This window comes from Odocoileus virginianus, chromosome 10 (genome assembly GCF_023699985.2).
Source record: "Odocoileus virginianus isolate 20LAN1187 ecotype Illinois chromosome 10, Ovbor_1.2, whole genome shotgun sequence".
Taxonomy (NCBI): domain Eukaryota; kingdom Metazoa; phylum Chordata; class Mammalia; order Artiodactyla; family Cervidae; genus Odocoileus; species Odocoileus virginianus.
The window spans coordinates 46,493,417-46,511,495 of NC_069683.1; the positions used below are offsets into that span (position 1 = coordinate 46,493,417).

At 50.0% G+C, this 18,079-nt stretch overlaps 1 protein-coding gene across 1 annotated transcript; it reads right to left on the reverse strand.

Annotated features, from left to right (window-relative positions):
• Positions 1-380: 380 nt before the first annotated feature.
• UPK2 (uroplakin 2) lies at positions 381-17,081 on the reverse strand. The gene is made up of 7 exons (XM_070472804.1): positions 16,983-17,081; positions 2,892-3,002; positions 2,515-2,678; positions 1,906-2,078; positions 1,582-1,720; positions 1,282-1,352; positions 381-900 (listed from the first exon to the last, which is right to left on the reverse strand). Exons 1-7 carry the CDS (start codon positions 17,079-17,081, stop codon positions 764-766), a joined length of 894 nt encoding a protein of 297 aa, XP_070328905.1. The 3' UTR covers positions 381-763.
• Between the last annotated feature and the right edge of the window lie 998 nt (positions 17,082-18,079).

The following is an 18,079-nucleotide window of genomic DNA, read 5'->3' on the forward strand; positions in this document are numbered from 1 at the left end:
GGTGTGTGTCTGAGAACTCTGACTCTTGGATTTTTATCTCATCGCACCTTCCTGCTTCCTGGGAAAAGTAACTTTGGGGTTTCAGGGCAGAGAGAAGACTGGGAGCAGCCGCAGCCTGGACATAGATTCTGTACGTTTGCCCAAAGTGAAAGTGAAGTAAAAGTCACTCAGTCATGTCCGATTCTTTGTGACCCCATGGACTATACAGTCCATGGAATTCTCCAGGCCAGGATACTGGAGTAGGAAACTGTTCCCTTCTCCAGGGCATCTTCCTAAACCAGGGACCAAACCCAGGTCTCCCGCATTGCAGGTGGATTCTTCACCAGCTGAGCCACCGGGGAAGCCCAAAGTGGAGCCCACCGAAGAGAATCACACAAAGCAACGTGGCCTCAGGCTTTACTGTAGGGGCTTTACTGTAGGGGCTGAGCTCACTGAGGGGGCGAAAAGTTCCCGTCTGTCAGGGGTAGAGCGGTGAAAGAGGTGCAATGGGAGAAAAACCAATTCTGACAGGAGTGGGGTGAGGGCAGTAATAGGGAGTGTTGGGCCAAGGGGACACCTAGGGGATGAGAAGGGGACGGAGGGAGGAAAGGGCTGTAGTGGAGAAGGGAGGGGAGATGACGGCTCTGAGGGAGCCCAGGCCTGCTGCCTTGGCCTGGGAGCGGACCATCTTCTCAGCAGCGGAGGCAGGAGCAGACGCAGCACCCCGGGCTGAGAACACAGACAGTGCCTTGGACTTGCTGCCTGCTGCCTGGTGCTGTCCTCCTCACTTTCGGGCGCCCAGTGCTAGGGTGATGATCAAGCCCAGAACCAGCAGGAACATGGCGACCGAGAGCAGCACCGTGATGACCACCATGCCCCCTGTCCGGGCCATTGCCAGCCCAATGGATTCTGCCTTCCTTCCTGTAAGAAGAGAGGAGGGAGGCAGTTCTAGGCAGGAAGGGCCCCCACCCTGCCCAAGGCTCCCAGCATGGCCTCTCATCCATTCATCCAGCCAGCCATCCCCTCATCCATGTATTCATCCAACCAACCAACAAATCATCAGATAAACATTTATGAAACGTCTCCTATGTGAGGCACTGAGGACTCAGAAATTAATCGGACACAGTCACTACCCACAAAGTTTAGCGGTCCGGAGAAATGTATCAGCAGCCACTTAAAATGCCAGGGGCTCAGTGTGAGGATAGAGGAAGGCAGAGAAGCTAAGGGAGGATAGGAAGGGGCAGGTGGGGTTTGGGGCAAGAGGGGCCAGGGAAGGCTCTGGGGCCCTGAGACGTTACTCACGAGGAAGTGTGGACATTGGGATTTCTCTGCTGGACTCGGTGGATGCCCCCTTTGTCACGAGGTAGGAAACGCTTTTGTGGTGAGGTTCGGGAGAGGAGAGAATCCTTGGTCAGTGTCCAGGACTTAGAATATGAGGGAGTCCAGGCCTCCCCCTCCACAGCTGTGCCCAGGAGAGGCCTGTTCTGTTAGCTGTGCCCCCGCTCTCTCCCCCATACTCACCACATCCCACCAAAGACAGGACCCAGCTCCTCTTCCTATAGCCCTTCCCACCCGTGCCCCAGGCCCAGGTCTGGTACTTACTAGTATTTGGTTCCTGGCACCAGGTTTGTCACCTGGTATGCAGTGAGCCGGGTGACTGTGAAGCCAGACCCGCTGTCCACCACGCTCACCAGCTCCCTGCGTCCGCGGCACGGAGGCACCACGAAGCTAGATCTCACCACTGGGGGGAATCAGTGGTGAAAGGTAGGGTCAAGCTTTGAAAGGCCCCAAGGAGGAGGGCAGTATTTAGAGTATGGATGGTGGGAAAAGGGGGTCAACAGGAAGGGACAGTGGGAGGAGGGATGCCTGGGTATCCTGGGAAGGGATCTCTGGGGACTAGGGGGTGCCTGGGAGCGGGAAGCAGACCTTTGCTGTCATTGGCTCGCCGGACAGTCAGGGTGGCATTGCCCCCTGTGAGGTGACACGGGGGCAAGGCAATGAGCAGGCTTTCCGTCATCACTGGGGACAGCAGACCAGAGAGGCTTGAGATGTTGAAGTCAGCTAGGGGGCCGGAAAGGAGTTCAGGGGAGGATCGATCCCTTTCTCACCAACAGATCGGCCATCCCGCTCCACCCCTGGGGGTCCTCTCTAAGGATGAAGAGTCCCTTCTACTCCGTGGTCTGTTTGCAGAACACGAGTCTTTGCCCATAGGACCACCAGGTGGCAGGCTTGGGCTGCAGAAGCTGGGTACTCCTCCAAGCCTCCAGATGCAGGGGTGCTAGAAAAGGGCAGCTCCCAGCCCCACCCCTGTCCAAAGCCTTGGTCTCTTCCCCACTCCTGCCTGCCTCCTGGGTCTGGAAGGGGACAGGCGTGTGCCCTGGGTCCAGTGACAGATGCCTGGTCACCGCCATCACCAGGTCCCCAGCCCCAACTGGCCAGACCAGCCCCTCTTTGACAACCCTGGAAAGCACAGTGCGTCCTCTCCAGAAAACCCCTTCCAAACCCCTCCCCACCCTGACCAGAGATGGCCGAGACCTGCAGCCCCGGGGGCCAGGACAGCCAGCGGAATCAGGATCCAAGACAAGGTCCACATAGGCCGCGGAGATGCCATCGCTGGGCTGGGAGCTGGGGTGGGTGCTGGCGGGCTGTGACTGCCTAAGGCAACTGAGGCCCTGCCCCAGGGGCTGTCTGGTTTTGTCCTGGGGGGGGTGGGAGGAGCTCGAGGGGAATCCTGTCCAACCTGCCCCTTGGGCACCAACGGCCTCAGGGGAGGCCCCCAGACAGGTTTTTCAGGATGGGGAGCTGGCCCTCAGGCCAGGAGGGGGAGGGCCTGGCTGGATCTCAGTGGCTTAGTCACCGCAGAGGGGCAGGGGAACTGAGGTGGGGGTGGAAAATCCTTCTGGGACACCCACGTGTAAGAGCACGAGTGTTCCCTCCTGCAGGAGCATCTGGAGCCCGGCCTGTAGAGGACCATCCCCCGTGGTGGGGGTCTTCCCAGGAGGGTGGCCAGTACTGAGTTTGCCCTGGTGTGTGGGGAGAGGGGAGTCACCCTGAGGGGCTCCTGAAAGGGCCTTGGCTGGGTAGGAACGGGGGAGAAACAGAGAAACTGGCAGGACAGGGTCAGGGCATCAGAGCCCAGGGCCCCAATTCTTGGCATCCACTGAGGCCCAGGCACTGAACTCTGGGAGAGGCAGAGGGGCATGGGTGCCTGGAAGCACACAGGGCTTCCCATTCCTATGGAGAGTGGGCCAAGGATGCCACGGAGGACTTCCAGAGATCGGAGAGGTGGGCATTGACCTGCCCAGTGGGGGTGGGGGATGCATACTGTCAGCCTTGGTCAACAACATTTGCTGAACTGTTTGAAAATAAAGGAGAGAGAGAGAGAGAGATGGGGAGAAAATGAAAGAAAGAGAGTTCTCCAAACACCCTCCCACCCCTGTGCTCTGTTAGAGAGCCGTGAAGGAGCTGTGAGCAGAGATGACAGGAGGAGGAGAAAGCACCTCTCCTGGGCCCGGGCAGGTGCTTTGCTTGCCCTACACTCACTGTCACTGTCAGCCCAGGCGGTGGATGTTATTGGCTCCTTTCGTGGATGTGGAAACTGAGACTCAGTCAAAGCCACTTGTGGAACGTGGAATACTTTGTCAGGACAGGTCGTAGACCTCTGCAGAGAGCCTTTATGTGTGTCTTTCTGCTCGTGGAGCCACTCTGGCTCCCCCAGTCCCAGAAAAGGGCCAGGGTCCCACCAGGGAAGTGAGGGGCTAGTGAGGGTGTGTCCTTAGCCCCACAGTGAGAAAATCAGCTCACATCCTGGGGTTTGAGCAGGGGATGACAGTAAAGACAGGACTCCTGGACCAAAGCGGAGAGTGGGAGGGCCTCAGACCAGCGCTTCTCCAAATTGAATGTGCATGTGAATCACCGGGGATCTTGTTAAGATGCACTATCTGATTCAGTGGGTCTGAGGTGAAGCCTGAAATTCTGCATTTCTAACGAGCTTCCAGGTAAGGTTGATTGATGCTAGTCTGGGAGGCACACACCAGATGCTCAGTATGGCCTCTCCCTCCCCCCACCCCCACACACACTCTGGATCCTCTGCTGGAGATCAGAGTCAGGTGTTTTTCCCCTGTCTCCCAGGACAGGCTGCCTTTGGGTGAAGAAATGAATTCTGTTTTCCCTGCGCCTTGGCTTTTGTTCCCTTTTAGATAAGATCTGATTATTATTCTGCAAAATGAAAGAGGATCTTTGGCACATTGAAGAACTTTGGAGAGAGGGAACAGACTAAATGGTGGAATTCCAGGGGTGAGGGATCTTCTTAGTACTCTTCAAATCCCATCCCCAGCCAGGAGGATGTTTACACTTGGGCTTGGGAGAGATCACTTCCCATTTCAGTCACAAACCAGCAGCAGAAAGAAGAGATTGGGTTTATTGCAGACTGGGTCATGTTGTGTCTACTCCTAAGCTCCCATCTCCATCTGAAATAATGAGTGGGACAGACTGGGGTAGGGGATGACAGAGCTCTGACCAGATTTTAAAAGATTAAGAGGGGCCTGTGCCTTTAAACCCTCCTTTCTCCCTTCAATCCTCCCCCCTTCCCCACCCTTGGCCCTCCCCAGGTTTCTGGAGGAGCTGAGAGTTGCGTCTTCTCCCTGCCCTGCCGAGCTGCTCACTGGCTGCTCTGGAGGCTGTGCTTTGGGGTCTCCATGGAAACCATTAGTTGCTAAGCAACTGGAGCATCATCTGTGCTGAGCTCTCGCATCTAATTATCCCATCACAGCCGCCGAGAAGGGTTTGGGGAGCTGAGAGGAGGGGGAGGACAAGCACAGGAGCAAGAGGATAACTCTTTTAGCAGAGCAGATTCATTGACAACGCTGAAGTCATTTAAAGCCACAGCACTCTTCCTCTGGAGGATTTCCTCATGGCTTGGAGAAATCGAGCCAGGGCCACAAATGCCTGGGGTCTCTCTCTTGGACTCACTCTTTCTAGACTGTCTCTCTCTTGGTTTCTCGATTCTCAACTCACTCAAGTTTCCTCCCTTGCCTCCTTCCTTCCAAATAGCAAATAGTTATTAAATACCAGTTATGTCCCTGGAACTGTGCTAGGCACCAGGGATATGAGGGTAAGATAAATTTTTGCCCTCGAGGAGTTCCTGATTGTTTTATTCTGCTCCAAAGATTAGCTCCTGAAACAGACCTACTCTTTCTAAACTCTAAACTGTGGTTCTTTCTTTCTTCCTCTCTTTCTCCCTTCATTGCTTCCTTCTTCCCTTCCTCCCTCCCTCCTTTCTTTCATTCTTTTTAAATTGAACTACGGTAGTTTTGCAACCAAGAGAGCTTGGATCAGAACCCAGGTCTGCCTGACATATTATACTTTTGTTTCTCCTTTGTCAATGCCATTCTTAGTCACTTAGAAGAACATGTCCACTTGGTTCCATGGGCATGTCAACCTCTGGTGGGCACTACCATGTAACTTTAAGTGAGTCGCGTTGAACCTCAATTTTCTCACCTATAAAATGGAAAGACTCTTTCCTTACCATCTAGCAACATATGACAGATGTAAAAATGCTTTAAAAATAAAGTTGCAAAAGGAATGTAGAGACCATTGTCAGAATCTATAGTAGCAGACCGGGGGAAACCCTGGCGACTTGGATCTAGAGGTCAGATGCAGTGCTCACCAAATGTTGGTCCAATGATGAATGGTAGAGCATCTGTCCTTGAGATATGAGGCTGGAAAAGGCTGTGAGAGTAAGAAAATCTGGGTTGTTCAGTGATAGAATGCAACTGGATGCTTCTTTATTTTTTTTTCTAATATTGCCCATGACACAACCACTTCCCTCAAATCTTTCAGCTTTCTGACCTTGACCAAGTTAACTACCTAACTACTCTGAGCTGTAGTTTTCTCTTCCATAGAAAGGGTATAAAATCTGTCTTATCAGGATACTATGACTATCACTCAAGGTAATTTATTTAAGAGTGCCTAGCACTGTATTTGGTTCAATAAATATTAATTTAAGTAATTTATCTTATCTTCTCTTTTTTATTAACCCTTGGTGCAGAAGAAGACTAGAGGCTCAGAGGCAATAAATAACATTCTGAAGGTCTCAGAGTGAGCAAAAAATGAGTTGGGATAGAATTCAGAATTTGCTTTTCCAACCATGTCATTGATGTAAGGGCTTCCCAGGTGGCTCAGTGGTGAAGAATCCACCTGCCAATGTAGGAGATGTGGGCTCAATTCCTGGGTCAGGAAGATTCCCTGGAGGAGGAAATGGCAACCTGCTCCAGTATTCTTGCCTGGGAAAGCCCATGGACAGAGGAGCCTGGCAGGCTACAGTCCATGGGATTGCAAAGAGTTGGACATGATTGAGCGACTGAGCATGCATGCATTGATGCAAAGGAGGTGGCTGGGCAAGAAGGGTCGTCTGGGACGGGGGTGGAGGGTGAGTGACTGTGGTGGATCAGCTGTAACACACATACTGAAGGGGTACCAGGCACAAGGGAACAGCCTGCTCACACACTTATTCATTCAATAAATATTTGTTGAACAGCATCTCTATGGTGGGTACTACACTAGGTGATGAAATACAGAGACGACAAGACACAACTCCTGCTCTCAAGTTGCTGATTTTTGGAGGGTTGCAGAGTTAGCCTTCCTAAGTGGGAAGGGATATTCCAAAAAAAAGGGAACAGCACATGAAAAGGCTCAAAGATGTGAATTATCCCGACACCTGGAGCTGTGAACAATACATCTTGGCTAGAAAGATATATTCAAGGATGAACATGGTGACAGCTCTAGCCATCAGTTAGGCCACCAATGGCTTTGTAAGCTATGCTGAGGAGCCTGGCGCGCTTTTTTTAGATTTATTTATTTTTGGCTGGGCGGGATCTTCGTTGCTGCTTGCAGGCTTTCTCTAGTTGCGGCGAGCAGGGGCTGCTCTGCAGTTGTGGTGTGCAGGCTTCTCATCGCGGTGGCTTCTCTTGTGTGGCACAGGTTCTAGAGTGATGGCTCAGTAGTGATGCACAGGCTTAGTTGCTCTGTGGCATGGAATCGTCTCTGACCAGGGATCAAACCCGTGTCCTCTGCGTTGGCAGGAGGATTCTTAACCACTAGACCATCAAAGAAGCCAGGAGCCTGATTCTTTTGCCGAAGAAAACAGGAAGCCTGTGAGGAGTTTTACTTGTTTAAATATCTTTCGGGAAACAGTGTGGGAATGGATTGGCAGCAGGTAAGAGACTGGTTCATTGTGTCAGGGTTGGTTTATGTGGCCAATAGAATATGACAGAAATGACAGTAGGTCACTTCTGAGGCTACGTCCTAAAAGGCATTGCATCTTCCCACTTGCTCTCATAGATTGCTCACCCTGGAGGATATGGGAGCACCTCCATTGGGAGGTCCACGTGGCAGGGAATTGAGGCCTTCTGTCAAGATCCAAGGAGGAACTGAGGCCTCCAACAGACAGCCATGTGAACGGGCGAGCTTGGAGACAGATCCTCCAGACCCAGTCAGTCCTTCAGGTGACTGTGGCCCAGGCTGACACCTTCACTGAAACTTCATGAGACAACTGGCTAAGTCTTACTCAGATTCCTGATTCTCAGAGTAAATGTTTGCTTTTATAAGCCACTAAATTTGGAGATTAGCTGCTATGCAAGACTTGATAACATTCTTTCCTGGAGAATTCCATGGACAGAGGAGCCTGGTAGGCTACAGTCCATGGGATCACAAAGAGTCAGACATGACTAAGCGACTAACGCTTTCACTTTTTTTACCAATATATTGGGCAAGTCAGATGAAAGTGACATTTTCATGTGAAGTCAAGTGAAGTGAAAGTATATAAGTCTGGAGCACAGTAGAGAAGTCTGGGATGAAGAAAGGGAAGGTGGACAATGGCTAAAATCATAAAGTAAGGACTTCCCTGGTGGTCCATTGGTTAAGAATCCGCCTTGCAATGCAAGGGATGCTAGTTTGATCCCTGATCCAGGAAGATTCCACATGCCAAGGGGCAACTAAGCTCATGAGCCACAATTACTGAAGCCTACGTGCCCTGCAACAAGAGAAGCCACCACAATGAGAAGCCCTTGCACTGCAACAAAGAATAGCCCTTACTGGCCACAACTAGAGAAAGCCCACAACAGTAACAAAGACTCCACACAATAAAAAATTTTTAAAAATCAGAAATGTAGAAGAGTCCTGGAAGACCATGGTGGAAGGGAAGGATTAGAAAGCCAAGTACAGAATACTAGGGAACACAGTGTCTAAAGGACAGACGGAGGGAGAGGAGCTGACGAAGGAGGAATGAGCCTTAGGAAAACAACCAGGAGAAAGTGGATAGGTGGTTTTGCAAAGGAAGTGTCAGATGGTATGAAGGTCAGGATTGAAGTCCAGGACTCAAAAATGTCCCTGGGGCACTTCCTTGGTGGTCCAGTGGCTAAGACTCTATGCTCGCAAGGCAGGGGGCCTGCGTTCCAACCCTGGTCAGGGAAATAGATCCTACATACTGCACTTAGAGATCCCGAGTGCTATATCTGAAACCCAGCAGACCCAAATAAATAAATATTAAAAAAAAAAAAAAGTGTCCCTGGGCCTAGCATCTTGAGGGGTGTTGTGTGTCCTTCGGAGTAGGTTCCTGCAGGTGAGCGGGGCAGCAGCCAGATAGTAAGAGTTCAGGGATAATTGGGAGTAGGTGGAGTTAGAACTGTGTAGATCTCTCTTTGAAGAAACTTGGCTGCAAAGGGAAGGAAGCAATTGTGGGTACAGAACAATCTCATCTGTTTTGTTTTTAAAGTTGAAGAGGGAATTCCCTGGTGGCCCAGTAGTTAAGACTTCATGCTTCCAATACAAGGGGCACAGGTTTGATCCCTGGTTGGGGAAATAAGATCTCACATGATATGCCATGCCATGCCTTGCAATGCAGCCAAAAATTTTTTTTGAAATAAAATAGAATAAAGCATGTTTAAAACATAAACTAAAGATAAAGAGAAGGGAAGGTATAATTTATGGGGAGGCTCCCGGAGGAGGGAGAAGATGGCGCTCAGATTAGAAGTGGAGGTATTGGCCTGTGGCGGTAGGAATGGAGGTATTAGCCTGTGGCGGTAGGAATGACACTTTCCAGCAGAGAAGAGAATAGGAGCAATGGTGCAGAGAAATCTTATACCTGTGGTGGGGGGCGGGGGCGGGGGGAAACGGGTTGGGAAAGTCTGGGAGATGGAAGAAGAAAGTTAAGGGAGCTCCCTCCTGACCTGGAAAGTAGAAAGCTCATGGGGGGAGGGAGGTTTGGGGCCTGAAGAGCTGCTGGGGGAGAGCAAGACACAGCTCCCAAGAACCCTGCGGAAGGCTGTGGAGGAAACAGACAGCTGAGAGTGGGGACCGCTGGTCTTCAGGGGCACGGACTGTGTTAGTCAGGGTTCTCCAGAGAAACAGAACCAACAGGATGTGTATATATAGACAGATTTATTTTAAGGAATTGGCTCATGAAGTTGTGGAGCCTTGGCAAGTCCAAAATCTGATGGGAGAGGCTGGCAGGCTGGAGACTCAGGAAAAGAGTTGCAATTTTGGAGTCCAAAGGCAGTCTGTTGGCAGAATTCCTTCCTCCTAGTGGGGAGAGGGTGGAGGTCACCTTTGCTACATTAGAACCTTCAACCTTCTCCCATATTGTGAGAGAATCTACTTTACTCAAAATCCACTAATTTAAGTGTTAATCTCATCCAAAAAAAACACCATCACAGAAATAACCAGAATAATGGTTTGACCAAATATCTGGGCAACATGGCCCAGCCTGGTTGATACATAAAGTTAACCATCATACGGACCTTGACATGTTGGGAGTTTTTCAAATTGCTCAACAGCTGGAGCATAGAAATGATAAAACTGTCTGGTTGTAGTGACTCAGGGTTAGGGTTTTCAAGGCATGGAAAGTTGAGGGTATTGGCAAGAGTGAAGGGATGGAGAAAAGACCTAGACTGGTTTCGAGAAGGAGCAATAGATAGGACAGGAAAGAGGATGGAAGGAGCAGGTGTTCAGTGAAGTCAAGGCAGAACAAGGCGTGGAGAGGTGAAGGAGCAGGGGTTTGTGGACCTGGCAGGAGGTGACGGGGGCTGTCTAGGTGGCTGCTGAGGAGACAGAGCCAAGGTCTTCACTGCAGCTGGATGGGATCAAAGTGTTGTGAGGCTGGCAGGGACTGCAGACCCAGTGTCTCCAGGGTCCAGGCAGATAACAGAAGTAGTAAAACCAGGTGGGGCCAACTAGAGAGAGTGTAGCAACATGAGCTCCGTCTACTGAAAGAGTTGCTCTGGGGAAGGGGGAACATAGTGTGGTCACGCCTCCGCGCTTTTTCAGGAGAAGCCAGAAATCTGAATTTTTTGGTAAAAGTCATATTTTCAAATTTTAAACTAAATATATATTAGGAAAATGCACTTTGTGAGCCAAACAATATACACCTCCGAGGCCAGCTTTGCCCTGGAGTCCCCAGGTTGTGTCATCTGGGACATAGGATGTTGGAAAGGTATTTGAGGCTGGGGCAGAAAGGCTGGATGGAGGGTGTGGAAGCAACTAGGGGCTCGGTGCAGCCAGTTGGTGGGATCCTGGGCAGGAGGGTTTGTCCTGGGAGGAGTGGGTGCATAGGTGAGGGAGCGACTGCCCTGCCGTTTCCACAGACGGCAGGAGCCTTCAACGGGGTTTGAGCAGGGAAGTCGAATAATTCATTCTAGTTGTAGAAAAATTACTGAAAGTGTAGGTGGAGGCTTGATTGTGGGGTAATTAAGCCTCTCCTTAGGCTGAAGGAAAGCTAATCCATACAAGAAATAATCATGGCCTGAATTAATTTATTCAATAAATGTTTATTAAATGCCTCTACATCAGTCAACTGTGCTAAGTGCTGGACATTCAGAGGTGAACGAGACATTGTTCTCCCTTAAATTATGGTCCAGTGGGAGAAACTGAAGAGGCCACTACTCACTGTATCAAGGTTTTAGTGGAAGATGTAATAGTAACAGCTATTATTTACTGAGTGCTTACAACATGCCAGGCACTGTGCTAAATCCTTTATGTTTATTTTCTTGTTTAATCCTCATGATAACCTCTATTATTATTGTCCTTATTTTTTCCTTATTTTTTTTAAATAGTTAAAAAATATTTACTTACATGGCTGTGCCTTGTCTTAGTTGCATCATGAGGAATCTTTTACTTGTGGCATGCAAACTCTTAGCTGTGGCATATGAAATCTAGTTCCACAACCGGGTGTCGAACCGGAGCCCCCTGCACTGGTAGCGGGGAGTCTTAACCACTGGATCACCAGGGAAGTCTCTCTCCTTATTTCATTAATGAGGACTCTAAGGTCAGAGAACTTAAGTGACTTGCCAAAGAGACACCTCACAGAAGGGGCCTGGGTAGTTACAAAGGGCTTCCCAGAGGAAGTGGTGATTAAGTGACGACCTGAAGGTTGATAGGAATTAGCAATGTAAAGGCTGTGAGGGAGGAGTGGGGAGGGGAGATTGTTCTAGGCTGTTAGGGACCAGGGAATGGGCCCATCAGTGGGGGCAGGGTAGGGGTGTGTTAGAGTGGATTTTGAGAGAGTCACTGGAGAAGTAACTGGGACCAGATGAAAAGTTTTGTAAGCCCCATTCAGCAATTTTAGTTTTTTTAAATATTATTTATTTTTGGATGTGCTGGGTCTTCATTGTTGTACGTGGGCTCTCTCTAGTTGTGGCGAATGGGGGCTACTCTAGTTGTGGTGCAGGGGCTTCTCATTGCGGTGGCTCATCTTGTGGAACTCTGGCCCAAGGGTGCTTGTGCTTCAGTAGTCACGGCACATGGGCTTAGTTGCTCCAAAGTATGTGGAATCTTCCTGGACCAGAGGTTGAACCCGTGTCCCCTGCATTGCAGCTGGACTGTCAACCGCTGGACCGCCAGGAAAGTTCTAAGCAATTTTATCCTAAGGCTAAAAGGTTTTAAACTGGAGAGCATCATGATCAGATTTGTATCTTATAAAGATGGCTTTTGCGGCAGTGCAGAGATTTTGTTGGGTGAACAGCTGGGAGATATTTTGGACATCTCTGACATGCTGTGGAGATAAGATTCCAGGCAAAAGATGATAGAAGAGGAGATTTGGGGGTGATGGTTGGGCTGGGAAGGCTGTGGAGAGGTGTGAAGAGCAGAGTTAAGGATGCCTCCCAGGTCCTGGCTGGGGCAGCTGGGTGGAGGATGGCAGTGTCACTAGCTGGGCATGTGTCGGGGTGGGGAGGGGCAGATTTGTGGGAAGAGGAAGGAGATCACTGAACTTGCTGAGCTGAGGTGCTGGAGGACACCCAGGTGGAGGTGTATGGAATGTGGGCGGGTGCGTGTTCTGGAGCCCCAAGGGCTGTCAGCTCAGGTGTGATAGCTGCAGCCTTGGAGAGAAGGATGTGCCAAGCAAGAGGGCAAGGTCACGGAGAGAACCTAGGGAACACCAATACTATGGGCAGAGGAACAGAGGAGCTTGCAAAGGAGATTGAGTGCATGCTTGCAAGCTCAGTCGCTTCAATTGTGTCCCACTCTTTGCGACCCCATGGACTGTAGCCCGCCAGGCTCCTCTGTCCGTGGGATTGTCCAGGCAAGAATACTGGAGTGGGTTGCCATTTCCTTCTCGGGAGAATCTTCCTGACCCAGGGACTGAACCCGAGTCTCTTTTGTTTCCTGCATTGGCAGGCGGGTTCTTTACCTTCAGCACCAACTGAGGAGACCAAGAAGCTTCCCAAAAGGAAAAAAGAAGAGCCAGGAGAGGTATCCCAGGTACAGAAAAGAGAACACTTCCAGGAGGCATGTTCCCCATCTAGCTGGTGCTCAGCGAATAAAGGCCATGACGTGTGCTCTTTGCATGTGGCAAGTAGAGGAGTCATGGGGACTGCTTCAGACTAGGGGACTCTTGAGTGAGGGGGACGGGGCTGGGCACGAGGGTGTTGAAGGCTGGCAGGTCTGGGAGGAGTGGGGTCTGAGGCTTGGCGACGGGCTGGTTGACCAGACAGTCTGGGGAGGGCAGGTGTGAAGAAGGACATGGAAGAAGCTCTTTTTCTCACCGCCCCCCCCACTCCCATGCAGTCCAAACCCTTTTGGGTCTGGAACCTATGATGGGAACAGGGAAGGATGGTCAGGAGGGTCATCCTGGATGTTGGTGGCTTACGGAAGAGATGGTGTGAATTGAAGCAACAGAAGTGGGTCGATCTAGATCAGCTTTCCCTTCAGGCCTCAGGATGAAGCTTTACCTCCGTCCCCACCCCCGCCCCACCCTCACCCCTGCCCCTTCCCCCTCCTCAACCTTCTCTACAGGGGTAGGGGGCAGGGACCTGGGACCTCCAGCTCAGAGACAAGCTGGAGCCACTACATGCACACACACATTTTACACACATGCACACACACACACACACACACACTTCCTGGTTAGGGTGCGGCTCAAGCCAGCCCCCAGAGAGAGTTGTTTCAAGGTAGCCAGGTGTGCCAGAGGGCCAGAATCCCCTTGAATCCCAGGGCACCCTCCTGAGGGGGAGGGGTGGTCTTGGCAGAACTGTCCAGGCCATAGCCCCAGACTTGGCCTTCTCCCACCTCCCCAGGCCCTGTTTAATATGCGCATCAGCTACAGTGCCCTTTGCAAAACTGTTATTTGTACAGAAGCCCGAGGGAGGGGGAGGGAAGCCGCGCCCCACTTCGCCCCCTCCAGGCACTTCACTTGCAGGGACCTGCAGTCAAATACCAGCCCCGAGTCCCTCTGGCTCACTAGCTCAGAGACTTGCAAACCGAGACCGCCGGTTCCCGGCTCCCCACGTGGCCGCGCTGGAGTTCCTCCGCAGCACTGCCGGAAATGGTCTGGCCTCTGCGCTTCCCCCACTCCCACGGTCCTCCCCACCTCAGCTCTTCCTCCCCACTCCCCCAGCCCTGAGCTCTGAGCACCCCAGCGCCTCCCACTGAGCCCAGAGTCTGACTGCTGTGGTGTATTTGCCTCCGGTTTCCCCAACTCTGTCTCTCCGAACCCTTTCCCCAACTCTCTCTCTCTGTCTCTTAACTCATCTACCCCACCCCTCCCCACTCCCAACGGCGCCCATCCTGCCCCGTCCAGTCCCAAGGGGGTGCAGGAAAAGCCAGGAACTGCGACATAGGTTCTGCAAGGTAGGCAGTGGGCTAGGAAGGGAGGAAATGACTTTGGAGGAGATGGGCCCCACTGCGCCCCACTCCGGCTGCTGCTTGCTAGCTTGGGGCCTTGTTCGAAGTTTCCTGCCTACCAGTGGAGGCGATCAAACCTACCTCCAAAGGCTTCACTGTGGATGGAATGAAATAACGCCTGAGGTGCCCAACACAGTGTTTGGCACATAGTAGGTGCTTAAAACAAGTTCCCTTCCCTCTCTTCACTGTGGGGCTCTGATGAAGAGGTAGAATGACAGAAACTAGGGTCAGTGGAGAGAACTCTCCAAGATCCGAGGAGGCCCGGTGTAGGGGGGCGCCTAGGGCCCTCTTTCGCTCCTTGCTCCCCACTGGCCTCGAAAGACCTCTGAGAAAGGCAGTCCTATGGGTTAAGGAGGTCTGGTGGGGAGAGCCTGAGGTGGGGACACTGCCTCTGGGTCTTGAGCAACCCGCCTTTCCACTCCCCCAACTCATAATCCGATTTATATTCCTACTCCCTCCTCTGGACCTGTCACCATGGCAACAGTTTTCTCAGTTGCACTTCATCAGTTTCTCGGCAAATCTTTTTTTCTGCCCCCTCCTTGAGTCTCATTTTCCCTTCTATCAGTCTGCCTTTTTCTGTACCTATGGTGCTCACCTTTACCCCACTCCCCCCCCACTCCCCCACCCCTTCAGCTTTTCTGTTTCTCTCTTGCAGCTTACTTTGTCCCTGCCTACCCCTGTCTCTACACCTTCCCCTTCGTCTTTTCCTTCTCAAGTCCAGGATTGTAGCAACAAGCTAGAGTCTATTGGCTGGACAAGAGCTTGAGTTCCTTCTGACATCAGGGTAGAAAAGCGGAGAGTTGTGGAGGGACACTTACGGGTTCCAGTGAGCTCTGGACAGAGGTCAGTGATGTGAAGATGGATGGAAGGTCTCATTGCTATTCAGTTCTGACCAGGGGGGAGGAAATGGGAGTGGGGGAACGGGATCAGAGTTTTTTCAGTCCCAAACAGAATCAGTGTGGCTCTGGGATGTCCTGCATGGCACAGTCCTTGGTTCACTTCCTAACTCACCCTCAGAGACCTCACTCCATGCCTACAACACCCACTGGCATGGGGTGTGTCCCAAATACATGAATTTGGCTCTGACTTCTCTCCAGACTTTACTCAAGTCTCTTACTTGCTCAGGGTCAGAACCAGGGTATACTTCTCATCATGCTTGATTCAACAACTCTAACCATGAACCTGTCTTCTGAACACCATCACCCCTCCTTACAGTACTTCCCCATCACAACCCAGTGTAAAAACATTAGTGCTACCTGTGAGTCCTCTCTCTCTGTCATCCTCCATATGTAGCTACAGGTCAAGAGGTATTAACTCCTCTTTGTAAGAGGAGAATCTGCTTCTATCTCTATACCTTTTCGTCTAAAGGACTTGAGACCAAGTGCCCAGTGAGTCATTTGGGGCTCTCCCTATAGCCTCTTTCTCTCCTGGGCCTCCTAGAAAGATAGTCTCCTCTTAGAAACCAAACCCATCTGAAACATGGCTTTCTTCTCTCCCTTTTTCTTTACCTGATTTATTGAGTGTGCGTGCTCAGTTATGTCTGACTCTTTGCGACCTCGTGGACTGTAGCCTGCCAGGCTCCTCTGTCCATAGGATCCTAGCAAGAATACTGTAATGGATTGCCATTTCCTCTTCCAGGGGATCTTCCCTACCCAGGGATCAAACCCATGTCTCCTACATTGGCAGGTGAATTCTTTACCACTGAGCCATCTGGGAAACCTGATTTATTGAACAACCATTATGTATTAGGCTCTTCATATACGTCATTTAATTTAATCTTCACCCTAATCTATAAAGTAGGTATCATTTTACAGAAGAAGGAGTTGATGCTCAGAGTGGTTAATTTGTCCAAGTTCTACAGCTAGTAAGCAATAAGGCTAGGACTCAAGTCCAGATCTGTGGATTTCCACAGTTAGTGTTTTATTCTGTTGCTATACCTATAGTCTGCTTCCATGTGACTCTTCTACTCAAAATATCTGTTCTGGTTCTGAGCCTTCTGACTTTCTTAATCTTCTGTTAGGCTTGTGAGGTTCATTATGATCTGACCCATTCCACCTATAAGACCCTGGATCTTTCTACTTCTCAGTATGACATGGACTGGTATCAACCAGGAACATTTGTTTGGTTTAGGACTCGCCTTCATCTCTGTCCTGTTAAATATTTTTAGATAGTATATATGAAAATATAGTTTCACATTTCACAGAGGTAAACCTCGAGGTATAGTAAATGCTTTGAAAGACAGGGTAAGGATCCAAATATCATCTCCATGCATAGAATGGTAGGAAAACCTAACAAGATGAAATGATCAGAGATCTGTGTAAGATAGCAACACACACAGACTACACGTGTCTTAGAGGCATTTCAGGTAAAACAGAATCAGGGGGTTTAGTAAATTCAGTCTGAGTCATCAGCGTAACATGGTCACCAAAAGTGAATCCAAGTTTAAGCCATATTAATAGAGGTATAGTTTTTGGAATAAAGGAGAAGATTGATAGTCCTGCTTTACTTTAAGCTGGCCATGTGTCATTGTGGGCATACCATTAGTGAACTGGGAATGTTTAGGCCGGAGAAAAGAAGAGTCTGAAATCCTTAGAGCTTAGATATATGAAGGGCCAGAAGGTAATTCATGGACTAATGAATAGAGACCACTAGGAGATAGAATTCAGCTCAAAGGAAGGAAAAACAGATGTTCAAAAGTAGAACGGACTGCCCCATTACTGGAGATCTTCATCAAGATGCTGATATACTGCTTGCTTGGGATGTTAACAGAGAGTTGAGAATCAGAAAGAATTAGAGCTAAGTAGTTGGTCTTTGAGACCCCTTCCCACCAGGATCTGTGATTCCTCCTGCTTCGGCTCCATCTGCGCCCCTCGCCGAGGCCGCTGTGCTCCCCTGTACCTGAGGCCAGTTTCCTGTTTCTCTTCCATGTCTACCAAAGGATGCAACCTGCACTGGTTGCATCAACCCCACATCGTTTAATGATTTAGCATCTTTTATTGTTCTTTAGTTGTCCCCATTTTATAAGCTCCTTTAGGGCAAGTGCCTTTATTATCTGTTACAGGATAAAAACTTATTAACCAATGACTGTTCTCAGACGCCCTCTGCCCTGCAGCCCCTCACCCCCGAGATAAATTTATCCCTCACTTGCTGTTGGAAATCTTGTTGTGGCCTGCTCAGGGCTTTTGTAACATAGAGCTGGGAGAATAGGAGGTGACAGATAAGACTAGAGAGACAGGAGACAGGTAACTTTCTTGTGTGTTAGGGAGAATCTGGGTAATGGGTGAAGGAAAAAAGAAAATAATGAAACCGGAGAGGCTAAGCTACTCTATGAAAAAGGAAAAAGAAGGTGACTGGTGAAAGAGACAGAAAACTTTTTTGAATACAAAGAACAGAGAGAGGCAGAGAAGGGGGCTGATTTAGGGTTTGCAGAGAGCCATTTAACTGTTGCAAGGTTTAGCAGAATAGAAGAGGAAAGGGAAAAAAAAAAAAAGAAGAAGAGGAAAGGGAATTTGAACAAGATGTGCTGTAGGTTAAGAACTGTATCACTTTCAAGAGATAAAAGTAAATAATGCTCTGTGGTTACCTGAATGGGAAGGAAGTCCAAAAGGGAGGGGCTGTGTGTATACATACAGCTGATTCACTTTGCTGTACAGTGCTGTTCTAAGTTGCTTCAGACCTGTACGACTCTTTGTGACCCCCATGGAGGGTAGCCTGCCAGGCTCCTCGTCCACGGGATTCTCCAGGCAAGAACACTGGAGTGGATTGCCATGCCCTTCTCCAGGGTATCTTCCTGGCCCAGGGATCAAACTGGAGTCTCTTACATCTAACCTGCATTGGCAGGTGTGTTCTTTACCAGTAGTGCCACAGTAGAGACTAAAATAACATTATAAAGCAACCATAGTCCAATAAAAGTTTTTTAAAAGAA